At 37.7% G+C, this 27,368-nt stretch overlaps 1 protein-coding gene across 1 annotated transcript; it reads left to right on the top strand.

The window, feature by feature from the left end:
- The first annotated feature begins 645 nt into the window (after positions 1-645).
- gps1 (G protein pathway suppressor 1) lies at positions 646-26,802 on the top strand. Its single transcript, XM_088007990.1, has 14 exons — positions 646-835; positions 2,336-2,428; positions 7,823-8,004; positions 14,035-14,196; positions 16,290-16,425; positions 17,185-17,262; positions 17,538-17,598; positions 18,281-18,366; positions 20,589-20,683; positions 20,763-20,868; positions 23,278-23,358; positions 25,610-25,747; positions 25,821-25,955; positions 26,209-26,802. The coding sequence occupies exons 1-14, from the start codon at positions 803-805 to the stop codon at positions 26,281-26,283; spliced, it is 1,461 nt and encodes a 486-aa protein (XP_087864116.1). The 5' UTR covers positions 646-802; the 3' UTR covers positions 26,284-26,802.
- Positions 26,803-27,368: the final 566 nt, after the last annotated feature.

Raw genomic sequence — 27,368 nt, 5'->3', positions numbered from 1 at the left:
GGCAAGTTGTTGTTCATTAGTTTAATCCAATGGTTTATTTTTGGTTTTTCTGTGTCCTCCCAGTTCTGAAGGTGCTACTTTGATGAGAAGCTCTATTGTACAATGATATGGTCCTACTATTGGTATGATTGATTTATCATATAGATATTATATATAATCTCTAATCTCTAACAGTGTTTCTTTGACATCTGCTTTCACTTCAAGATGGGAATTGTAACACTATGGCCATCTCTCCCACAATGATGGTACATTTCTTTTAGTATGGTTACTGTCTTCTTAATAGGATGCTGCATAGCATATAAACTTTTGAAACAACACAATATGCACATTTATCCTCTGGTATATGTTGTGCCTTCATAATTTCGTATAAATAATTATGGTGGGCCACCATGGCCAAAGTACCACGGCTATTTTGTGGCCCAATAGTCCAGCCATGGTTACAGGAACCTATAATGAAAAACTTATAGCCATAACTGGCTATTATAAATATTCTCTGTATGAGGGTTAGAAGAAGATGTATTAACGATTCGAAAGAAAACTGAAAAAAGATTATTCGTGGGTCTGTAGTGCAAAGTTTTACTGTTGTAGTAAACAGAGAGACCAATAGGAGGCGGTAGTAAAACTTGATGGATACCATGAGTCGTAACAGACCAAAGAAGAAGATGTGGCGAAGAAGGAAGTAGTAGAAGAAGACGAAAAAGGTTCGTTTGTTGCTGAGGCCTGCACATCTAATCTTTTGCATTCTTTCCTTTTTTTTAATCTATCCCAACAATAAAGTAAGAACACAGACGAACATCGGAAGATGCCTTTGCCTGTGCAAGTGTTTAACTTTCAGGTAAGTCAACGTTAGAAATTACGATACTCAACGTATTTGGTAATGTTCAGATGTACATCATACTCCGTACTTTGTAACACTCAACAGGAAGCTTTACTGAAAGGTTATGTTAAATAAAATCAGTTATTATTACGGCAAATGACAAAAGTTATCAATACAATTTTTTGGTGCTTGGGTGACAACACGCTGAGCAGATGACCTTAAAAATGGCAGCCGACATAGAAAAACGGATTCGTTTGTTAACAATTAGCATGAAAAAAAGGCATAATCCGTTTTCAGCTACAAGAACGTAAAGAAAAAACTATTCATAAGGCATGTTCGCAGCGAGACCCCGGTAATTAAGAAGAGGGATTTTAGAATGCTAAAAACCGAGTGGTTTCCCGTTTGTTGTAGAGGCAGAACTTAGCTTCTTTCTGAATACGACGCTTACTACCTTGTTACTTAACTTTAACTAGAAACCTTAAATTCTTAGACTGTTCACCACAGAACTGAGTTCTTTTCAAAATTATGCAGAATATCCCAAAAATGTGCGTAAGTATCAGTGTCACTACTTCAAGGATGTTTTACTGAAGAAATTACTGAAGAGTAAAATAGTATTTGGTAGAAAGGCTTCTGGAGTACTGAGGAACTGATCATAATCCTATTTTAATATGTAGGACATAATGTATTCAGACAGCCAAATAAATAGTTGTGTGCAATTGTGATATTTTTGGTATTTTAAAGACAAAGTAGAAAATATGAATGAATAACATGATTACAAAATAAGAAATTCAGAGCAAAGAAAGCCTTTTCAAAATCTTATTTTTTGAAGGTAACTTATATATATAATAAATAAAAGAACTTCAAATGAAAAGGTTTTCTACAGTGGAAATGCAACTTTTTAGCAGCTACTCTTCTGACTTTTCTTCCTATGTTTGTTTTTTGGATCGCAATATTGACTCTTTGCAGCTCTGCTTGCCTTATGTACATCTGCAAGTAGGGCAATGCTGGGCTATTTTTAAAATAACATTTCACATTCTGTAGTATAGGGTGGTCAAAATAATACAAATTTGGCCATTTTAATCCCATAGTAATGTTGCAGAAACATAGGAAGAATCCTCTCTCCCCAACTTCCCAAAGGCTCACCTGGACCATAACAGCTGAGAATCAGAACACTGAAACATTATATCTCCAGTAACATGGCAGGACATCTAGGGAAAGAGCAGTATTCTATGAAGTAGATGAACAGTCACACCTGAAGAATGCTGGGGAAACCCTGCTATTTATTTTTGTTTTTCTAAATGATTCTGTTGAACTACAATTTAAAAGCAATGTCTGATTTTCATTGGTTAATTTTCGATGAAAATTAACCAATTACAGTAACTATTACAGGCTTTTTATTCATTTACGAAGCAGTACCAACAATTTTGTCCACATGTGTACATTTTATAAATGTTAGTGTTATTTAGAGTTTATCTCTTGCTTGAATTTAAATCCCCTGCATGTGGTTTTGTTTTCCAGGGCTCTGTTGAGCCCATGCAGATTGATGCAGATCCTCAAGATGACCCGCAGAATGCTCCAGATATCAGCTACATCGTAGAAAACCCAACACTGGTATTTATCTATTTTTTCTATGCACTCCCCAGGGCTTAAAGAGCTCCGGCTGTGGGCCGGATTTCCGGCTTTTGACCGTTTGGTCAAATTGGTTGGTTGAGGTTGGTCCACCTCAACCAATCTTCATGGTCCACCTCAACCAAACTGTAGTCTCTGGGTTTAAAGAGCTCCATCTGGGGGCCAGACCTCCGGCTTTTCAAGCAAAGGGAGCATTGGACCAAACGTCCCGCCTCAACTAAACTGTAGATAATAGACAAAGATGTCTGCCAATCAGAATTCTAGCTCCCGTGTTCTTGACCAATGACTATAAAACGGTTTGTAAAAAAGAAGCGCATGCGTTCGGTTCAGCGGTTAAATCAAATGCGATATGAAAGAAGATGGAATTTGTCTCACCCGGTAAAGAAACACGTTTACTTGAGAAAGGAATTAAAAACAGGTGGTGCTGGGCATGGCTAGAGGAAAGGGGACAAGACGGGAAGCTGGCGGAAATTTTTACAAAAGGAGGGCGCTGGGATTTCTTTGGGGGGCGTTTGGTCGAAGGTAAACTTTACACCTTACAATCACAACAATACCAGTTTAGACTTTGAGCAACTTGCTAAAACTGTATTAACTGTATTATTTAACATGAAATCATGCCTGGCTGCAACTGTATCGATGGCAGCTCTTCTTCTATTCAGTGTTTGTAGCTTCATGGCGCAGCTCCGCTCCTGCTACTGGTAGCTTCACCGCATCAGTTCAGTGTTACACCGGCTGATGACGTTGCTGTGATTCACTTTGTCTGGTATTTTTGTACATATGTTTGGGCAGTTCTGTGATCATGTCAAAGCAGCAACTTGTATTAAAAAGTGTTTTATTTCCATTTGAAAGCTGCCCGCTTCCATGGAAGGACAACAGAAAATCGCTCTTATAAACATGTAATTACTAAAATCACGATACCCTGACTTTGTATCCCTCTGAAAAATGAACCCATTTAAATAAAGAAATCCCTCCACGATAGAGAGCGTTCATTTTATAGCGTTAACACCTGAGCTGTAAGTGGTCCGTTATGAAACTGGGGTGATAGAACAACACAGCACTTTTACATTTCAGTAATCAGAATACCGAAATTGTTTCCGTTGTTTTAAAAGGTTTATGTCAGTCTGACTTTTCCCCATCGATACGTTTCCCGACCGCCCTGCACCTTAGAGAGTTAAAAAAAATATAATAATAACCGACGCGCACATTGCGCAAAACTCTGAAACAGGAGAAGCGGGACATGAAACGGAGCGACGAACTAGATGTGAATTATGGCATAAAAACAGAGAATCCGACGTTGAACAGTGAAAAATCAACACATGATGTGAAACATGACGATTAGGCGGCGCAGCAGTTGATGAGTGAAGATTACTGATGGTGAGCGACATGATCAAATAAATCTAGCAACATGAAAGAAACTAAAGTGGACATAGCAATAAACCAAGAGAGGATAATACTAATCAAAGGAAACTAAATGGAAATGAATGAAGAACAAAATGCAAAAATAAACTAAGAAACTAAAGTAAATACAGAGGAATAAACTGGTATGGCAAGACCTTTCGATCAATAATTAATACAGAAGACTGTATGGCAAGAATAAACAAACACTATTTCCAGATAAAAGGTAAAATAATATTGTTGAAGTGCCATGGGTTTGTTGAGACCACATCTAATACTGAGAATAAATATATCTTACAGAACATAACAGTAAAGAACTTATCACTTATTTATGTTTTTAATTAGATTTGATATATTTATTTCTTCAATATTATTTTTCGTGTCAGTGTTAATATCATGAGGCTGACCACTCCATGACACTTTCAATTTGACTCATTAGGATTTGATTAAGAACCAGATTTGTTCTTTGTAATTTCTGTCCAGTAAAACTATTAATCTATAAATCAATAGACACGTCTATATAAAGATATAATCCATGTTTCTGTCTCATATTTCTATGGCATTAAAGGACCTGGAACTTTTGTTTTTCCACTGAAAGCTCTGGTTTGCACAATAAATGCCATGTGGGTGAAGTTTTATGGATGATGCTCTGATGTCCCATTCTCCTGAAGGCAGCACAGAGCTGCACCACCAGAAACCGACAGAAACACTGAAGAGAAGAAGAGCTATGATTAATGTAGTTACAGTTCTATCCATGTTTTAATGTTGCAGAGCTCAGTCGTTTTGCAAATAGATCAAAGTTTAAACTGGCATGTTGAACATCTTTTATCTGGTCATTTTGTGGAATATTTAACAACTAGAAAATGGCAACAAGAATATATTTTCCACTCTGATTGGCTGCTGTTAGGCCTACAGATTTTAACTTGAATGTTCATTAAATTTTTCATAGACACCTGTGAAAATAATTTCTATCACATGACTTTTTTGTTCTCTGGGAAATTATTTTTGATGATAAATACAGAAACAAGCATAAAAATCAAAACATCTACAATAGTGATAGTAATATTAATAATAAAATAATAGTCAGTGCAAAGTAGCCTACTGAAGAGTGTTTAGCTTGTTAATTGTATTGTTAGAAGCAATTGTTTGCACTATTCAAAGACACTTTTTATTAAACTGTGCCAATAACAACGCTATAGTTAATTTCTATCACCACTATAAGTTTCAGGCTCAGGATTTTTTTTTTTACTTTAAGCCCTGACTCCCTTTTTGGGAAGCTTTCATTACAAAATAGAAAGACACTTAAATTACTTCATAGCTCACTTATTACAGAGACAAGGAACATTGAGATTACTGAGATTTGTTAGAATTTAAGTTTTAAATACTATGTCCATGTGAAACTTGCACACAACTGTATTGCCAGAAGAATTAGATTAGTCTTCAAAATCACTGAATTCTGATGTTTCTATCACTTCCTTGTCAAAAGGTAGGCCTGTCACAATAACAAATTTTGCTGAGCAATTACTTGTCTAAAAAATTATTGCGATAAACAATAATATTGTTTGAAGACCATTTAAAACTGATAAAATTGTAATGACATAATAATGCAAGCTACATCCTACCAAAAGTAGATGCACTTTATTTACAAAAGAACATTTAACACTGGAACTGGTAAACAAAATAAACAAAACAACCAAAAACAAAAATAAAATGGACTCTCAGTCTCCGTTAACAAAAAATGCACTTGAATAAAAACCAAAAACAACATAAAACCAAAGTGGAAATAAAAACTACATTCAACCAAAAGAGTACAGATTATGAAGTCTGTATACTATACTGCCCCTCAATAATCATTAGATTTAGATAGAGAAGATGGGCATATCCAACTACCTGATCCAGTAGTTCACCCCTCCCTTAAGCCCAGTTCACACTACACAATTTTTTGCCCCGAGTTTTCCCCTTACGACAATCTTAGAATGTCCAATGATCATAACTGATCATCCTGTAGTGTGAGGTGTGTTAGGACTGATTGGGTCCAGTCGGTAGAAGGTCGTGGCTGCTCCGATCTAAATCAGGCATATTCAACATGTTGGATTGTCTTGGCCGATTATCACAGCGTGTGTGGTTTTCCCTGACTGGGAGAGACAACGCAGTCTGTTGAATGTGACAGGTAGCCAATCAGAAAGCATGGATTCCCCTCCATGCTTTTCCCTCAGAATCCCAAACAGCTGACACGGCACAACTCGAAGTCCAAAGGACTTCGGAGATGATATGTGGAAACAACATTGTTTATCCAACATTTCGTGCAAAGAATATCCACAGAAATGACCAGGAGAGGAGTTGGAGCGAAATTGCTACCGCAGTTGATTTTCAGCTGTTCATCGTTAACGTGACACAAATAGGTTATAATAATAAGGCTATTCATTCAGCCGTGTTTGTTTACTCTAAATTCATGTGTGATATAGTGGGTTTTTATGGGATTTTCTGTCTGAAATCTGAATGTGGGTGAGAGAAATCGGTTCGTGTGTGTTGCGTTGCTCTTGTCTTGGCTGGACACATGGCACAATCAAACCCGATCAAACCTGTTATACTTACAATTTTTTGTTGGGTAGTGTCTCTCAAGTTTTGAAAATGGGCAGACGATCGGCTGACAATTTCAAAATCAACTGAGCATTACACTGAGGAAATGAGGAAGGGAGGGTCAGTGGAGAGCACCGGAGTTAAGCCTTTTTTCATTCAGTGTCATCAATAGAAAGAGAAAAGGCAGAAGAATTAAAATGAGGTCGATAATTTTCATTTATCGTGCCATTAATTGATTTATTATTTATCGCGACGGGCCTACCAACAGGTAGATCAAATCAAACATCTTTGTTTGATTTGATCTACCTTATTTGGCATTTGTGATGTAACTTTTTGCTTTCAAGTGGGGTTGGGCAATAATGAAAAAATGCCCTATCACAATAAAAAATTTCAAATCAGTTGGTACCATTCTATATCGGCTTTACGGTACGCAGACTCGTTGCCATAGCAACTGATAACACCACTTTATGTATCAGAATTCAGCACCAAAAACACTCAAACATTTCCCCCACAGAGAACAGAACATTCAGTTTTTTACTGTTTTATGTGTTTAGACTTGATGTGTATTTTGCGATTATTATTAAGTGATCGCTGTGGTAGATTAGCTACCACTGCTATTAGCCACACTAACAAAGTGGTGGCTGATTAGCTAATTTAAACAGCTGCTCTACTGATGATCTGTCAGTTTGTGTGTAGGTCGCCTTTTTTATTTTTAAGCTTAACCAAAACACACCTTATTCAACAGCACATCTATATGTTAAGTTTGTCAAAGTCAAGCAAGTAACTTTCCTCTCCCTCGCTATTTTTTTTCTTAATTAAAACTTTTTTCTGACCTTGATATGTAGTCATAGTGTAGACAATTCATAGCAAAATACTGCATCCCTTTTTATTTATACATTGAGCTTACATTTAAGTCTAGCAGGGAAATGGGGTTGGGAACTTGTGTAGGTGACAACATGCTGCAAGGGGTCTGCAGTTTTAATGAGCTACAATGTTATTTTAAAGTGTCTCAACATATATTGTGTATTGTGATATAGCAAAAATATATCGGGGATATTAGACTTTCCTCATATAGCCCAGCCCTACCCCACTGTTGCCAACTCAGTGACTTTAACAACATTTCAAATTGGTATCGGCCAGAAAACTGCAATCGGTGCACCCCTAATAATGTGATAAACAGATCAGTTTCTCAAATTCTCTTTTGTATTACATCTTAAATACTGTTAAGAATAAGCAATGAAAAAGAAAATAAAGACATATAAAAATCATTATCAACACATTGTTTTATCAATGTTTTCTTGCGTATTTTAACAAAACTTTGCTCATGTTCTAATTTTTAAAAAATGACAACTTTTTATTGGAGGTGTTTGGATAAGATCTCTTGTTTGTGGATTTCTGTAGGACCTGGAACAATATGCTACTAGCTACAGCGGATTAATGCGGATTGAGAGGCTGCAGTTCATTGCTGAGCATTGTCCTCAGCTTCGAGTGGAGGCTCTGAAGATGGCCCTCACGTTCGTCCAGAGAACCTTCAATGTGGACACATACGAAGAGATCCACCGCAAGCTAACAGAAGCCACAAGGTACAGATACTAAAATTACATTTGCATTTCAATATTTTTTCTTTTCTTGTTAGATATGAACTGAAACCAAAACTGTGAATCTGACCAAGCATGTATTTAACCAACTGGCAGTAATCTAAGTTAGTTTAAATATCAAATGTTTCTGCATGGCTTGTAGAAGTGTCAGGTTGGGGAAGAGACTTGCGACAAAAAAGAAATCCCCCAAAAAAATCTTGATGCCACTCCATTTTTGTTTACATTTTGTGAAGAAGGAAGTTGCACTTATGTCATCTTCTGAGGTTTTCGTTTCGTTTCCTTCAGCAGTTGTTGGTGCAGCACCACCACAAATTAGTGGGCGAACAGGATTTTCAAGGGGTTTGGCTCAGTTCATAAAGTGCAGGCAAACCACACCACCTGAAAATGTTGTAATTTTGGTCCCTAATTGAACTGAATAGATGCTTAGAACAGATAAATGTGTTGATGTGCCAAAACTTTCTCCAGCTGAACAGAAACAAAACTGAAGTTATTATCTTTGGACCTAAAGAGGAGCGAACTAGAATAAATGCACAGCTTCAGTTATTACAACTGAAAACCAGCTATCAGCCCGAAACTTGGGAGTAGTGATGGACTCTGACCTGAACCTTCAGAATCACATTAAGACAGTCACAAAGTCGGCCTTCTATCACCTGAAGAACATCTCCAGGATTAGAGGACTAATGTCTCAGCACGATCTAGAGAAACTCATCCATGCGTTTATCTTCAGCCGCATTGATTACTGCAACAGCGTCTTCACAGGTCTGACTAATAAATCAATCCTCCAGCTGCAGCTGATCCAGAACGCTGCTGCTGGTGTTCTCACTAAAACCAGGAAGATAGAGCACATAACACCAGTTTTAAAGTCCCTACACTGGCTCCCTGTAGCTCAAAGAATAGACTTTAAAATACTGTTGTTAGTTTATAAATCACTGAACGGTTTAGCACCACAATACATTAAAGATCTGTTATTGCTGTACCAACCGTCTAGACCCCTCAGATCTTCTGGTTCTGCTCTGCATCCAGAACCAGAACCAAACGAGGAGAAGCAGCATTCAGTTTCTATGCACCACAGATTTGGAACAAACTTCCAGAAAACTGTAAAACAGCTGAAACACTGAGTGCCTTTAAATCTCAACTTAAAACCCACCTTTTTTTGTAGGTCCTGACATTATACACATGTGTACCAAGTTTCATAATTCTAATCTCATAATTCATAATTCAAATTTCATAATTCATAAAGCATGGCTTGGGGCTGATTATTTAAAAAATTCTAGGGGGCGCTGTAGAGAAATTAGGCCACGCCCATCAACGACTGTTATGGATTCCTGTTCGGGGATGAATAAGGATGCATCCTAGTGAGTTTGGTGCAGCTGGGCTGATCGATGTGGAATCTAGAGCCAAACGTATGGCGGCGGCGTTCCCTCTGCTTCGCCGCGCTGCCATTGCCACGCCCTCTACTGAAAACTCTTGGCGCTTTAAAGCAAGTGAGACCAACATGTTATCTGTCATCCAACACAGAATCATCTTGATTAGGTTGAGAGAGCCATAGATGGAGCTTTCCAAGTCAAAAAAAGGCACTTCCTTTTCTGAGGGGGCGGGGCTTACATGACGTCAGACTATGACGACATAAGATCGTCAGGCATGCCACCAGGATCAGTCATGTCAAGTTTGGTGCAGCTGGGCTCAAAATTGTGGAATCTACAGCCAAATGTATGGACACTGCGTTACAGGTCACTTCGCCACGCCCACCTGCTCCATCAAAACCAAACAGGGTTGGAATCCATGACACACCAACATGTTTTCTGTCTGTGGACACAGTTTCATGTTGATTAGGTCAAAGGGGTCAGATAGCGACCGTTCACAGTAAAACATGACACTTCCTGCTCTCAGGGGGCGTGGCCTAAGTGATGTCATCATTTGACCCTTGGATATTGTAGGGGATCCGATGATGATCAATCACTGTACGTTTGGTGCCTCTTTGAGGTTTAGTGTAAAAGTTATAACAGTTCTGTGTTTCACGGCGAATAGGTGAACTTTGACCCCAGGTATCACCCCTTCAGCATGCACGAAAACTCACCGTTTTGATAACTTTGAATCGGGAATGCCTTATGAACCAACTGACCAAGTTTGAAGCCGATCCATCAAAATCCCTAGGACAAGTTCGATCAAATGCGAACCCTGTAAATGGCCAAAATCGGGTCAAAATGGGAACTTCAATCCAAGATGGCCGACATTCTGTGATACTTGCACTATGACATTAATTGTAAATTCTGAGTGTCTTGGGGAGCTCTACAAGTGTACCAAATTTCAACTCTCTACAATAAAGTAAGTGAATAGGAAAGGGTCTTTTGAAAGTTGCTAGGTGGCACCCTTGAGCCGTTTCTGTTGCGATTTTTCTGTGGACCTTAAAATACGTAATTTTCACGTAGACCTGATGCGTCCGCCAAGTTTGGTGAGTTTTTGAATATGATAAAGCCCCAAAAGAGCCATTTTATTTGGCGGAAGCATAATAATAAACACTACGATTACAATAGGCCTTCGCAGCGCTTAGCTGCTCGGGCCTAATAATAATTATGTGATCGGTATCGATGATCGGTATCGGTGATCGGCCCACATGGGTGATCGGTATCGGCAGGAAAAAACCTGATCGGCACATCTCTACTAATTTATATTAGTATATTAGTAATATTAGTAATTATGTTACTGGAAGACATTACCAACAATACTTACACCTGTGATTATAGTCTTAACAATCGACAATAAAAAAATACAAATTAAAATAAATAAATGTCAATCATTTACACTTCTGTTAATTCCAAATTAAGTTATCAGTTAGACAATCTACAAACACAATGTAATGCTGATCACATTTAGCATAAATGAACTAGGAGAATATCAATGCTGTTAAATTTGATTTAATGGTTTCAGCATAGATATCTTAAAAGACTTTAAATTGTTTAACATTTAAATTTAAGATTTTAAGGATCTGGCAAGTTTACTTTGTAAAAATTCAAAGAACAACTTTCATAGTTGGATTGTTTTGTTGCCATAACTACAATATGTGAGTTCTGTTCTCAAATACATATTAGTAAATTACAATTATAATTGACTGCTTTTAAGATTGGTCAGTTAAACTATGCCACTCTCCCAGATTTCACTAAATTTATGTTGAAATGCTGTTAGTGATGCTGATGGTGCAAGAGGAGTCGCTAAATCAGATTCTGTTATATTTTGTGGATCATGCCAATCATTTTAAGGGTGCTCATTGATCCCTCGAAAAATGGTAAAAGCCGGACATCATCATCATCAATTCATGAAATTAATCCTAGTACCCCAGACCGAACTTGAAAATGCCAAGAGTTGACTTGGCATTCATCAACAACTCTTAGGAAGTGAGCGTGTTGCGCAACACAAATAATCTCCCTGCTGGAACAAGGAGCACTAAATAGTAAAACATAATTTAATGAAGTTTCAATCCAGATATTCCTCGAGGAATTTTAAGAATCAAGGTCTAATCATTATAGGAATCGTTACAGCCCTAATTTGTGTACTCAGAATGACATTGCTGTTAAATTTCATTTAATGTTTTCATCAGGGATGAATTTAAAGCATTTAAAAGATATTCTTAGCTGGCAAGTTTACTTTGTAAAAGTGAAAATAACAATCTTCATAGTAGGGCTGAAACGATTCCTCGAATGATTCGAGTACCTCGATTACTAAAATTCCTCGAGGGAAATTTGTCTGCCTCGAAGCTTCGTTAATTTATGTTTTATTAGTTGGCGCACCGTGTTCCGGCCGCAATTTGCGTTGCACGGAGCTCTCACTTCCGCCTCTGAGTTGTTGACAAAAGCTAAGTTTCAGCGGCATGAAGTCCAATCTTCAAGATTGGCCCGTGGGGATTTTATTGATTGATGATAATGCCCGACTTTTTATCGTTTTTGGGGAACCAATAAGCATCCTTAAAATGACTGGGGGAATGCCTGGAGTACGGCAGCATTTCTCCTCCGGGGCTGCTGGTTGAAAGCGAACGGCGGGAAGAGCGCTGAGGTGAGCGGATAGACTGAACAGGGCGGGCGGCTGAGTAGCTGATGCTTACCGTGTAAATGTAGCTTTACCGACGAACCGCACAATAAATTTCATATCCCGGTCTGAAGAAACGGGTGGCGGAGCGCATCGTACATGGCTGGTAGATGAGTTTCTGAGTGTGACCAGTGAAGGTGTCGTAAATATCCCGTATTGCTTCCCCCCGTGTTCGTCCCCCGGTCTAACGGTTCGTCAGTCCGCTGGTCTATTTCCTCCCCTCCACCCCATCTTATGTTCGTTCATTCGCCCTCTCCTCCCACTCCAGGCGGCATTTCCCGTATTTTCAAACCCAAAGCGTGACAGGTTAGGTGGCAAGGTGAGTTTAATTAATCTATTAAACTCACTGAAGATGAATACATAAACTAAAAGCTGGATTGTAGACATTTTTTATAAGCATATTTGTGAGCCTGCCTCTTTGTTATTAAATTCAATATAATTTCAGATTTTTCTATAACTTTTCTTCTGGTTAACTTAGAAAGTGAGCTATTATTGTTACAGGTTAGTTTTCTAAACTACAAAAAAGCAACTGTTAGGGATGCTCAAATATGAAAAATTGGACTGATACTGATATCTGATAGTAACACCGGTATTATGCCAGATTTACCAATATTTCATTTTAAAAAATTTTTTTATCCGATTACTCGATTAATCGTAAGAATAATCGATAGATTACTCGATTACTAAAATATTCGTTTACAACAGCCCTACTTCATAGTTATATTGTATTGTTACCATAGCTACAATCAGATGCTGTGAGTTTGAGCTCTGTTTAACAAATTTTATATATTTGTGAGTATATATTTATCTTAGGAATTAACAATTATCATAAACAATACTTGTTTTGGTTGCTTGGGCTTAAAGGAACAGCTTTGTCTGTAAGTAGAAAAAGCATTTGATATGGCGCAGTTTGAAACATTGTGGCACTGTTTAAAAAAACAGTATGCTGCTGAACTACAAGATGAGTGTGACAGCTCCTCCATGACCTGAACAAAGTTGCGCACCAGCCAACTGAGGAACACATACATAAACTTTATCAGCACAGACATAGAACCAAGCACTGGACAGCATGTTGAGATCTAAACGCACATTTTATGAACAAAATTCTTTGTTCATAAAAATCAACCAGTGTTAGTTTGTTGGTAGACTTGGAGACAGTGTCTCTTTTGGGGAATCTAGATTTCAAAGATTCTTTCTGCAGAATTTATAATAAGTCAGGGTCAAAGCTTATGCCTCTCCAGGAATACAGTTACCAGATGCCCTGACAGTAGACTGAATATTTACTTTGGATCTACAGTTAATTCGAAGATGCCATACATCCCTTCTCTTTCCCAGGAAAGAAGTTTTCACATCCTTATCTCCCCTCTTTGTCTCTATTTTGTCACCACTTTATCTCCCTTGCAGGTTATGAGGTGGAAAAGAGGACAACTTCCTTTAAGACAGAGCTGTTGTTAGAAACATGATGTCACATAACCACGGTGAAACACCTCCTCTTCTTCCTAGAAACTGAAAAGGGGATTTAATGCAGTGCGTCCTGGGACTCTGAGTCTCTGTTCGATGTGTTTAGTTCAGCCCTGCATGGCTGGAGACCCAACAGTACATAATGGCAGACTGTGTGCTGTAGCCAGTTTGAATGGACATGAAGGGTAATACCTAATGAGGATAGTAAAGGAGTGGAAAGTAACGTCTCTCATAGAGGGTCTTCCAGCTTCTACTTGGCAAAGTGAAGGGAACTTCTCAGGGTAGCTGACAATAACAGATCTTATACAGTTTATATTCTCATACACACATGTGACAGTAACCAAATGATGACCAATTGATAAATGCACTCATCCCAAGGTACAGTAAAAGCAAGAAGAAAGAATCCTAGAAGCTCAAACATTACTAAGAACTCAGTAAATAGAGATAACAATTCTTCTCTTCTTGTGATTTTAGGGATGTTCAGGGCGTGCCTGACACTGTTCCTGATGGAGGGGTTCTACCTCCACTGGACTCAGCCTGGGCAGAATCCACTAGGAAAAAGGCTCTGCTCAAACTAGAGAAGCTGGATACAGATCTGAAGAACTATAAAGGCAACTCGATCAAAGAGAGCATCAGGTGATTATTGCTATTATAACCAACCTGTATTTAATTAACATGAGCACTGTTATTAAAAGAAAAAAATAAAAACTCATGATCAAGTAAACATCTGTCTTGTATCTGAAAGTTGCAAGACATCTTCAGCTTTCACTGACTGAAACATATCATAAATGTAGGTACTAAGTAAATGGTTTGCAGTGCTATGAAGTTGTTGAATTGTTTTACAATTATGAAAAATAACTCGAGAATTTGATCAGCAAGTTCTTGTATTTGGGGAGAGGAGGGTGGCATTCATGTTAAGTTCTACAGCTTTTGTTGGCTGCTTAACAGACCACAGTCTACCATTACATCAGAAAAATGAACTGGAATAGCCCCTCACTGAAAGAATGCACAGTGCATCTGGAAAGACCTTCAGTTTTTTCACACTTTATGTTCCAGTCTCATAATAGGGTAATACAGGTTGTATTACCCTATTATGACAATGTGGAGAAAAGTTTAAGATTCTTGCAAATTTATTAAAAATAAAAAAATCAAGAAGTTGTTTTTATGTTAATATTTATAGCCTTTGCTTAATACTTTGCTGCCACACTCGTAGCTCAACCATCTTTCTGTTTGGCCTGTTCTTCTTCCCCAGCCATGTCCAGCTTCCTCAGTGTTCAATTGAGAGGTCTGAACTAAAATCTGGACTGTGGCTTTTTTTTTTTGTTTTTAGATTTACATGTATGTTCAAAATTAAAGCAGTGATTCTTGAGAATAGGGACAAAATGGGTTTTAATTTTCCCATATTTTTTTTTAATTATTTCTCAACCTTATGTATGCAAATATGACAAATAATGTTTAGAAAATATGAAGATGCTAAGGTACAGGCTCCCAGTTGCGAATTTAAAAAAAAAAATTACATTTTTAATCGACCTGACCCAAAACTTTGTCATCACCATCTGACAAAAATAAATCTAAAATGATTTTTAAAATACCCCATTAGTGATATTTTTACTCAATTTACAGACAAATGCTTCTCAAGAAATAAAATAAATATTATTTAAAACAAAAAACAAGAAAAAGTCCATCTGATGGAGTTGACAGTGCATGACGGAGTTGACACAGAACTGAAGGTGGTGACAAACTAGTGAGTAAAATGAAAAACTTGGTACATGTGAAGTAATGCAATTCATGTAAAATACATTAAAATGAATTAGTTGCACAATTAAGTGAGATTTGACAACAATTTCACTGAAAGAGTCAGAAAAACTCTGATGGAGTTGACATCTGACGGAGTTGAAAAAAAGCCAAACTACCTCAATTTATATGATGTTATTCTGAAGGAGGCCATATTGTAGCTAATCAGGTCCATGAAATCTTTACATTAAACCAAAATTAAGCTTTTATTTCACAAAATTTCATCAACGTTTTGTAAACTGTCAGTTATGGAGTTGACACATCATGGTTGTGACAAACAACTTAGGAATAAAACAGAAGAAAAAACTAAAGAATAACTTAAGCTAACCAGAGCTAACTAGCCCTCCTAGCAAAGGAAGAGAAAAGACAACGTCATGGGGTCCTCAGAAGTTCTGGTTCCCCCCAATAATGCCTGATTTTTTTACATTCTTTTCATTTCTGACGGTGTTGACAAAAACTAGGGACAAATTTTAACGGAGTTGGAAAATATCTAAAAATTATTTTTAATTCAATTTATCGATACTTTTATAATTATTTATATGACTACTTATACTTAATTGTCATAATATATAATTTTAGTATTTCTTTAATTGTTTTAAACTATAAGAATGTGTTGAGTTCTGCTCCTGGACAAGGGATTTTACAGGCATCATCCACCGACTACAATGTTTAAAATAAAAAAATATTCAGCAAAAAAAAGAAAAATATACATTGTTGTGCTCACATGACCCAGGTTAGTTTAGTTAGATATTTGAAAAAAATATATTTTGTGTATATTTTATTCAAATTTCATGCTTTATCCATAGGACCTGTTTTGTCCCTATTCTCAAGAATCACTGAAAGCTCAGTTTATGTGTCAGTTACTTTAGTAACACGTTTTCCATTACTAATCCTTGATGATTAGTTCTCACATTTTTTTCCTTTTCCCACTTCAGAAGAGGCCATGATGATTTGGGGGACCACTACCTGGACTGTGGTGACCTCAGCAATGCCCTGAAGTGCTACTCCCGTGCCAGAGATTACTGCACCAGCGCTAAGCATGTTATTAACATGTGTCTGAATGTCATAAAGGTATGAGAGGGATTACAACTCACTGCTGCTGCAAAAACATTAACAATATCAAAATAATACAATTTCAAGTTTTGAAATACTAAGAACATGGAACAAAAACAATGAATTTGAGAAAAAATTCTAACAAAATAAGGAAGAAAATCCAACTTCTTCATTGTATCTCACTTTATTTACATTTCTGCTTTTTTTTTTTTTTAAATACATTTTTTTCAATTATCATATACAGCCAGCCACTAGATTTTACTTGTCCCCCCACCAGGCTACCAGCAATATAAAAGAACAGCATCTCTGATGAAACGACTGAAGGTGAAATGGTGACACATTATGGTCATATTTCTAACACATAGGGGGTCTGACATCTCCCTACCCGCCAACAGCTTTTAGGCTCATCAGCCTGAGTGTTCTACACTGGGGTTGGTGTTGAAAGTTCTCCTTCCATGTTACCTTGCCTTTTGTTTCCTCATTTGACCTGGGTGGAGCAGGCAGCAGTGCTTGTTGTTTACACATCCTTATCCTTGCAGACAACTTCCACATTCCACAAAATTAGATATTTTTGTATGAATAAACAATGTTTTTATTTAGAAACGTTTGTCTGTCTCCCATCTCGGTTAGAAGCTGCCATTTTGTTGGTTGCTTTCAGTTTTTATCTTAAAGTCATAGAGGTTTTAGAAACAATCTTCCTTATGTGGAGATAATTTTAGCATTAGCAGCTAATATCGCATTATCACAAAGCAAAGTCTTCTCTTTTGTTTTTGCTAGGTGAGTGTTTACCTCCAAAACTGGTCGCATGTGCTGAGCTATGTCAACAAGGCAGAATCCACACCAGAAATTGCAGAGGTACACTCAGCGCTCAGCTCACGTTTCTCTTTAGATTTGTGTTCACTGTGCTTCTGTTCCTGGGATGTGTTTTTCTTTTGTTTTTTCTTCTTCCTTTTTTTTTAAGAGACACGAATGCTAAACTTTGTGAGCTAAATGTATTACCCTGTATCTGTTTCTTTGACAGAAATTATTTAAAAGAAAAGAAATGTTTTTCCTGCATTTCATCAATTTCCTTTGAAAGCTTCTACCATTGTCAAGTATCCTTATTTATTGATTTGTTTTCTTTTTTGTAGCAAAGAGGGGAGCGAGACAGCCAGAATCAGACAGTCCTAACCAAACTAAAGTGTTCAGCAGGTATTACACTGTTTTATTTAATTATTATCCATCTGAACTTTAGAATTTATTGTTGCCAATCATGTACATATCTTGTATATGTACATAGTAATGTTTTTAACTACAGAAATATGTTTATCTTTTTAACTATAAAAAGTGTCCCTAGTGGGATTCACATACGCAATAGTAAAAATGTTTAGATTTTCTTCTTTTAGTCAGAGAAAATTTCATTTCTCTATAGAAATTTGAATTAAGATAATTTACTACAGAACACGAACACTAGTAGTATAAATGTGAAGGATTAGGTAACTTTGCAAATTAATTTTCCTTCAAAGGTTTCTACTAATTTCTGAGCTATCATAACTGTATACCCAGAATAAATAAAATAAGCTTTTTTGTTGCCTTTATACTCATTCAGGTTTTCTTAGTTTTATTATTCATTGACAAATGGACATCCAGCAGATGTGAGACATTGTGACCCCTGATTCCTAAATAACTCCAGTAGATCTCCTGGAGTGAGGAATTATATACTAACATCACATAATAACATTTCCTTAGGAGATCACAGATGCATACTTTACTCATAGTGGAGTTTATTGTAGGTGACTGGGGCGGTCAGGGTCAATTTTCTGTTACATTTGCCTGTTTAAAGCAGAGTTCCAGATCTTCTGATTTTTGTCATTGCATTATTTTTTATTTTAAGGACTTGCTGAATTGGCCTCCAGAAAATACAAACCAGCTGCTAAGTGCTTTTTGCAGGCTTCGTTTGACCACTGCGACTGTCCAGAGGTGAGGTGCCTTTTTCAGATCTGGAAGCGCTGTGCTGAAAACCTACATATTTTACAAGGTTCATTGCTTAGCAACAAACAGAAATGTGGTTTAATTAAAAAATGATGAAGTATGACTGACTGATTGAAAGAGAAACATATGTATTTGTGTTGAATTTCACATATAGGTTTGAGAAGCACAATTATAGAATACAATGGAAATTTAAACCATTTGCTTGTATCATTTGACCAAACCTCTGCGAACATATAAATAACTGTAGTAGAATTGTGCCCTCAGGGTGGCAGTCCAAACATTGAACTCTCATCCATATTATTTTCCAAGAGTTGACGGGTGTTATTTTGGCAGCTGCTTTACATTCCATTCTCAGCTGTTGCTGACAATGTATATAAAATGGTAAATGAATTTAACACTGGGCACCGTCTCCACACAGTCCCTGTTTATGCAGACAGGCATAAACAGGTCTTCCTTCCACAATTACAATCACCTCCAACAGGGTTTCCCCCAGAAAACTTGGTCAGGGTGCCGAGGTGGTCCACCATATTTTTATATTAAAATATGTTAAGGTGACAGGAAATTTAAAAATATCGTCAGTAATTATACGCTACGGGAAAACATCGCCAGTGAAACACTACTTAAACCCACAACTAGTCTTAAAAACAGCAAATCAGAATATACAATTAAAATGAATATCAATTATTTGCACTTTTGTTTAATCCAAATTAAGTCAGCAGCTCCATCAAATTGTTTAACATTTAAATGTAAGATTTTAAGGAGCTGGCAAGTTTACTTTGTATGAGTTCAAGAAACAATATTCATAGTTAGATTTTGTTACCCTAGCTACAGTCTGTGAGTTTGAGCTTTAAGTTTGAGCTCCGTTTGTTCACAAATACAATTTAGTAAACTGCAATTATAACTGAGTGCTTTTTAGGTTGGCCAATTAAACTACTCCCCCTCCCAGACTAAATCCAACACATCTGTTAGAGGTGCTGATGTTTTTAGCAACAAAAGGGGCCCCTAAATCAAATTCTGCTCCAGGCCTCATACAGCCTTGGACCGGCCCTGCATGATGAGTTAAATCTGCTGCACTACGCAGAGATGAGCAACAAATGGGAGATTTAATTCAATGCTGCTAATGTGGCTTTAGTAGCTATTTTATTTTATGTCTGTTGAGTTTTTAATAAGCGTCACAGAAACTATTCTGGTTGGTCGAGTTTATGGGACAAGTTTCTCAGATCTCTGTGCGGCCGTGCACATTAACTCTGTCTGACTAAGTGGACAAAGCATTTGATATGGTCTGATGCATTGTCTAACCGAAAAAATAATACTAAAATTAATACTATAATAATATAAAATCAGCATGATGCGTTACAGACAGCAGAGCGCGAAAGCTCCTCACCAGGCTGAACCTGCATGATCAAGTTAGCACTAGTTCGTTAACTAATACACCGGCCAACCGGGAACACATAGATGAACTTTATCAGCGCAGGCAGAGCCGGGCGCTGTGCAGCGCGTTGAGATGGAAAAGCCACACAAAATTCTTTGTTCACAAATATAAATCATTCTCACCGCTCGCTCAGCACATCTCTGAAAGCGCGACTACAAGTTATTCCTGCAGTTCACGTAGAGCTGCGCAACCAGAGCCAACCAGAGTGGTGTTTAAAGTCCTACCTTGATAAAAAAACAAACTAATAATTCCTCACAGGGGCTTGATGTAAATATCCATACAGGTCAGCCTGAGTCCAGTTTGAGTGAAAGGAGGCGCACAGGATCTGCGCTGAGGCAAACTTAATCCAGCTACTGCAGTGCGCGACGCAACACGCAGAGGCGCCAGCGGTGTGATTGGTTAAGCAATTAACAAGACAAACCTTTTTTCAGTTCAGTTTATATTCTGTTGATTCACAACAAATGTCGTCGTAAGGCAGTTAAAAAGACATCCAATTTCTAAGCAGAAATCTACAGTCAATAAAATCCAAGTTCAAAAGTCATTCAGTTTGTCAGCGTCTTCCACCAAATAAAACCCCACAGTTGCTTTGATTCATGCTTGAAGACAATTTTTAAAGCATGGGATAATGAAAATTGTCTATTACAGTAGTTGTAGAATGTGTTCAACGGTTTTCGAAAAGGATTAAGTAAGATGAAGACTAAACCAGACAGTCGATTACTTAGTTTAAGCTGATTAAAAACATCTGTTCAATAAAATGTTTGTCTGGATTGTATTTCAGCTCTTGTCTCCCAGTAATGTAGCTGTGTATGGGGGATTGTGCGCTTTGGCCAGTTTTGATAGACAGGAGCTCCAACGTAATGTGATCTCTAGCAGGTAGGGTGTTGTTGATGGACATTATCTAAATGTATGTATATGTAAATTTGATGAAAATAAGTGTTATTTTTGTCACCAGCTCCTTCAAGCTATTTCTTGAATTAGAACCTCAGATCCGTGATATCATCTTCAAGTTCTATGAGTCCAAGTATGCATCCTGTCTCAAATTACTGGATGAAATAAAGGTAAGAACACACACCAATGTTTTAAACTATAACTGAACTGTTTGACAGTAGGCCTGTCACGATAACAAATTTTGCTGAGCGATTAATTGTCCAAAAAATTATTGCGATAAACGATAATATTGTTTCAAGACCTTTTTAATGGAAATGACATAACAATGCATGCGATTTCCTGCCATAGATAGACGCACTCTATTTTCAAAAGAACACAACACTGGAACTGATAAACAACCAAAAACAAAAATAAAATGGATTCTCAGTCTCCATTACAAAAAACGTACTTGAATAAAAACTAAACAACATCAAACCAAAGTGGAACTAAATACTGCATTCAACCTAAAGAGTGCAGATTATAAAGTCTGTATACTATATTGCCCTTCAGTAATCACTAGATTTAAATAGAGAAGATGGGCACATCCGACTACCTAATGCAGTAGTTCATACTACACGATTTTTTGCCCCCATTTTCCTCTGATGACAATCTTAGAACATTGGTCGCTGGTGATTTCGTAACCGATCATCCTGCAGTGTGTGGTGTGTTGGGAGCTTAACGCTGAATGTGACAGGAAGCCAATCAGAAAGCCGGATTCTCTTCCTGCTTTCTGAGGGGAAATTACGGAGGGGAATCCCAAACAGCTGACACGGTGGAAAACAACATTAATATTTATTCAACATTTTGTGCAAAGAACATAGAAATGACAAAGAGAGGAGTTGGAGCCAAATTGCTACTGCAGTTGATAAACCCGGTAAGTTTTCAGCTGTTCTTCGTTAACGTGACATAAATAGGTTATAATGATTTTCATTCAGTCAGAACTTTACGCTGACTCTCCACATGCATCACAGGTAGATTCTAGTAAAGCATTGATTAATGCCTGGTTTTAAAACTTAGTTAACTGGATTTGTAGCCATTATTTTGTGCCCATGTGGCTGGACACCACATGGCACGACGAACCCGATTGAACCGTTATACCTAGGATTTCTGTGGCTAATGTGTGGTGCTCTCAGGTTTTGAAAATAGGCCGACAACTCGTGGAGTGTGCGATGGACATTACACTGAGGGTCAGTGGAGAGCTTTTTTGAGCCTTTTTTCATTCAGTGTCATCAATAGAAAGAAAAAAAGGCAGAAAGAGATGATAAAGCCGATAATTAAGATGAGGTCGATAGGTTTAATTTATTGTGCGATTAATTGATTTATCGTTTATCGCAACAGACCTATTTGAGAGTTTTGCAAAATTTGCTTCTAACTAGAGATGCATGATTACAGTTTAAACTGAAAGGGAACCAAAAACTCAGTTTCCAGGAAAATTTGAATATCACACAAGACCAAGTCATTTTTATCCAGAAATATCAATGATGAGGAAGACTATCTGTTCAATGACTGGAATATCACCAGTCAATGACACCCTCGACAAGGCAGTTAACCTACAAACTGTCATTGCTGAAGAAACTGCCTCTTCACCCAGTTCTGTCTTCACACATGTAAAGACATGTTAAGAGAAAAGACAAAATGTTAGAAAAAGTTACACAATTAGAGATGATTGTGAAACAAACCTCACTCAATAGGTTCAGAGAGTTTCATAAGTTTTGGACTTAGAGGAGTCAGACCCAAGTATGGTGCAGTTTTTGAACACATTCATATTTAAATCAATTGCCCTGAGTGTCATTTTGCATATTGTCTGAATATGGTTGTCTTTGGTGCAGCAAATGTGTGCTTTTACATGGTCAGTTGACATGAGTCTGTCAATCAAGCCAGTAGGTTTGTCAGCAAATGACCAACTGTGGTCACAATTTGTTCCAAAGTAAACGGCCCTCATCTAGAGGACCTGTGGGCTGAAGATGTCTCAATGGGACAGAACCGCTGACATTTATTCTTACATTCTTTAACAAAAAGAATGATCCCCCTCAAAGTTCCTTTACAAGCTCATATGAAACATTAATTTTTTTTCTTGCCAATGTAATTTAGCATTCATGAGATTCTTGGGCTTTAATGTCAATTTCTCTGGGATTCCTCATAAATAACTTCATGGACCTGATGAATGACTCCTTTAAAATCTTTTGCCTCTCTTCTGTACCTTAATATTGGTTGATGAGGCAAAAATGCCTCACCAAATGGCTCATGTAATTCATTGAGCTTCACTACATTTACCATAATGACTGTTTGTTAGAGGTTTGCTCTACTTCAGTTATACTTCCACATGGGGTAGAGCCATCTTGTCTTGGCATCATGTCCATTGCAGCCCTCAATATATTGATTGCTCCCACTGCATCACAATCTGAAGGATTTACTCATGTTGCTGGACACTATCTCAACAGTTGTCAATGGCCTGCTTTATGTGAGTTTGCAAGAGCCTATAAATCCATTACAAATGTGTATTGAAATTACTACAGCAACAATTTTGGCATTTCTTTCAGGATAACCTGCTGTTGGACATGTATTTGGCTCCTCACATCAAAACCTTGTACAGTCAGATAAGAAACAGAGCCCTAATCCAGGTGAGACATACATTATGTGCATTATATCGTAGTTTGTTTTTTTTTGTGTAAATATCTTTTTTGTTGTGTTGAAGTCATTTATATCTATCAGTCAGTCTTGTGCAGAGCCAATATCCTCAACCAGAGAAAAAAGAGGGGAAATGGTAAGCACCACTGCTCTGTTCTGTGGACTGACACAACATAAGCTGAACTTTTTTGGGTAATGTTTGTTACATTACCGAGGTAATGTAACAATGGGCCAGGGGCGACTGTGGCTGTGTGGGTAGAGTAGTCGTCTTGCGATCGGAAGGTTGTAGGTTTGATTCCAGCTTCCTCCTGCCACATGTCAATGTGCCCTTGGGCCAAGGCACTTAACCCCAAATTTCCTACCGATCTACATATTGGTGTATCAATGTGTGAGCATTTGTGAGTGCGAATGTAAAGCGCTTTGACTGTAAAAGCGCTATATAAGTCCATTTACATTTGGTGTAAAAAAAAAAAAAAACTTTGTGGGCTGAACCACTTACCACTTGCAACTGGTGCAAGGAACTGGTGGTGGATCTGAGAAGGACCCGGATTCTGGTGACCAGGGCGTCAGTGTGGACATTGTGGAGAATCATAAATATCATATATTCCATGAACCGCGCGTACTGTCCGCGGACTCCGTGTCTTCATACTCGAGCGTACTGAGTACAAATTCCGTGACAAATTCCTTTATTTCACACAATCCTAATGAGAACTAGCAAGTTTGATTAACTATTTGGGCCCCTAGCTCTGTTTCTTCTCCATCTGAGAAGCTTTAACTCAAGAAGCTTTAACTCACCTCTCAGTGTGGGACAGAGAAAGGCAGTGACATGTCGGTTTATCTGGCAAAGACAGTGAACCGCTGCCCGGAGCAGCACAGCTTCCTACTGCGGGCAGAGGAGCAGCAGGAGGCTGCGCTGGCTTTAGCTGTAATCGGGGATCCATTCAATAAGCTCTGTTTATTATGTTCCGAAAGCACAATTGTGATCGGTGTAATAATTTGTGCACCAATCGAAAATGAGCACATACCCGATCATTGTTCCTTGCTGCTGTTGGGAGAAAAAAAAAAGTCAGACTCAACTTATCGGACCACCTCTCTGCTCCGCTGCTGATACAGTCTGGGATGATGTCTTGGTTTTTGTTCTCATAATTCTGCATAATTCACCATGTCAATATTTGCATGAATATAAAGCCTGTTAAGTATTTTCGCTTACGTGTCTATCACGTCCCCATGACAACTATGTTGACTTTTAACATGTTGATCTCAACATTGAAACAATATGACTCGTATAACCCTGGGTTATATGAGTAAAGTTATAGTTATCAACCTTATCAGCCCGGTGTCACATGGAAACCAGTTCGATGTGAACACTGTTTCCACCAGGCAGTTTACTGTGCGGCACCGAGTACACGCTCATAAAAATCTATCCTTGCGCGGACATGTCCGGTGGATGTCCGGTGGATGTCCGGTGGATGTCCGCGGACTGAAGTACGCCTGAGTATACTGGGGCCTTTACAAGTCTCATCCACTTCATGTTGTGCTAGCTGGATACAGGAGCCCTTCAGCCAGAGACTCATTACACCCAAGTAAAGTTATTTGTATTATTAATATTTAACACCTTAGATGGAGTAACTTGTTAACTATTAAGCAATCCCCCCTTGATAAACAAAGCATATTTTGTTCTGTTCTATTCTAAAAGTAACACTGCATTTCAGCAAAGAAAAGTCTCACCCTCAGGGTGATGATCTGGAGCTGTTTTACCAACTCTGGGACTTGGCAAGTTGCCACAATTGATGTAGATATGAATTCTGCACACTGGCATCCTTCAGTCCTCAACCTCACAAACACTTAGTTCAGGTCATGCCAAAGCAATGCAAGCGGATGTCCAGATTCAGCAATAACCTATTTCTTTATGCTGAAAAACCTTCAAGTATGGCAAAATGAAAATAATCCTTTAAAGAAGAGTTTCTCTTGTGAGAAAACTCTGACAAACTCTTCTCTCTTCTTTCTCAGAAGAGACTGCACTGAAAAGGCTCATTGCCAACCAGTTAGTTTTATTGACTAGTATTTTCTCCTCAATAAAATCATTTGAAAACTCCAGTTTTGTATTTGCTCTGTTTATGTGATATTAAAAGTTTATCTAAAACATTTAAGTCTGAAAAATGTCAAAACAAGAAAGTTATTGGAATCCAACTGTTTTTCACTGCACTTTAGATGTAGAGGTAAATATTTTTTGTGTGTGTTCAGTATTTCAGTCCCTATGTATCGGCTGACATGACAAAGATGGCACAGGCCTTCAACACCACAGTAGCAGCTTTGGAAGATGAACTTACGCAGTTGATACTGGAGGGCCTTGTCAACGCACGTATTGACTCCCATAGCAAGGTGAAAATTTGCAGTCAAAAACTGCGATTTTGTGATTTTTGGTTCAGTTCTGAAAATCTGCTGGTGTTAACAGATTCTATATGCGAGGGACGTGGATCAGAGGAGCACCACATTTGAAAAATCTCTCCACATGGGAAAAGAGTTCCAGAGACGGGCAAAAGCGATGATCCTCCGTGCTGCTGTGCTTCGTAACCAGATCCATGTCAAGGTAAAAACATAAACTACAAATCAGAATTTTTGCACCTACCTATAAAGCTCAAGCTCTACTTAAATTGCTAAAACAAAAACATTTGTAATAAACATTTATTTATTCATACTTGGTGTACCCTGACTGTATTTACATTGCTTCATTTCTTCCAGTCTGTTCCAAAATGGATGATTTTTTCCCTTCATGACTAAAGTTTAAAGTAAATTATTGCTGACACCAAAAGCTGTGGTTTAAGTATTTTTCTCCTTTTCAGTCTCCACCCAGAGAAGGGAACCAGGGTGAGCTGACACCAGCCAACAGCCAGACCAGGATGAGCACCAACATGTGAATAGTGTCTGGTTATGTACAACCATCCCAGCTCTTCCTAACAAAACACACAAGTAAAATTCATTTACAAGTTGTGTTCTCCTAATATGGAAGCTAAAAAATGATGTGGCATGGAAACTTGTTGTGATCACTGTTGAAATTAAAACGGAAGATATCAGCTGTATGTTATTACTGAATGAAATTTCTCTGGAACGCTTGATGTTTAACCACATCATCAGAAACAATGTTTTAAAATAAACCCTGTTCAAAGAATTTGTGTCCGGTATTGTCTGGAATTTGCAGCCTCTAATAATTTGTATTATTTGAGCTGTTTGCTATTAAGTGATACATTTCACATGATTAAATCTATATATAGCTTTAATTAGATATAGATATATCTATATAGAAGGGAACCAGGGAAAGCTGGCCAGGATGAGCACATCCTGGTCTGGCTGGATGTGCTGCATCTAAATAGATATATAGATTAGTTATTTTGGATAACTATTAAAAATAAAGATTTACATTATTGTAAGCCCCCAAAGTGTTTTTATTTTATTTTTTTATCATGTCTTGTCTGGCAGTGTAGGCGTCAGAAATGTTTGACTGCCAAGAAGACCAGCAGTTTTTCTTTCACAAGAAATGGGTTGAAAGAGGAGATTTGTATGATTTGATACCAAAGAAACCCAGCGTTCATGACTAATGTTTGTAGACATGTAAGGGAGGAAAATCCCATTTCATTATTCGGGGGTATAATAAACAGGGACATTTTATAATTTTGGGGAGTCTGCAAAGTTACAGTGAAATGTAACGTAAAATATGTTTTAGAAATTTTTGTGTTCAAACTGCAAGACCAGAAATGACTAGTAAGTGTTGATGCTCAAACATGTTTTTCTCACTATGCAAACTATTGAGACCCATAAAAGTCAAACTAAAATTTAAATGTTTAGATATGAGCTTGGTTCAGTGGCACAGATATAATCCCTGGTACACCTTTACAAAAATTTAAAAACATGTTTTAATGAGTAACTCCACTTGATAAAATTCCTCATAAATATTGCAAGTTATGTGTTATTTAAATTATAACTTGCTAAGTTGCTTTATGCTTGG

This window comes from Poecilia mexicana, unplaced genomic scaffold (genome assembly GCF_051168715.1).
Source record: "Poecilia mexicana isolate PSO_F unplaced genomic scaffold, ASM5116871v1 scaffold_8, whole genome shotgun sequence".
Taxonomy (NCBI): Eukaryota; Metazoa; Chordata; class Actinopteri; order Cyprinodontiformes; family Poeciliidae; genus Poecilia; species Poecilia mexicana.
The sequence above is the reverse complement of the archived record's forward strand: the minus strand, read 5'-3'. Positions and strand labels throughout refer to the sequence as shown.

What these genes read in the sequence shown, in the direction of transcription:
- gps1 (XM_088007990.1), top strand. Translation starts at nt 803, where the DNA reads ATGCCTTTGCCTGTGCAAGTGTTTAACTTTCAG. An exon ending in GAAACAGAGCCCTAATCCAG is followed by an intron (nt 23,359 to 25,609) that starts GTGAGACATACA and finishes GTGTGTGTTCAG; the next exon opens with TATTTCAGTCCCTATGTATC. An exon ending in GTATTGACTCCCATAGCAAG is followed by an intron (nt 25,748 to 25,820) that starts GTGAAAATTTGC and finishes TGGTGTTAACAG; the next exon opens with ATTCTATATGCGAGGGACGT.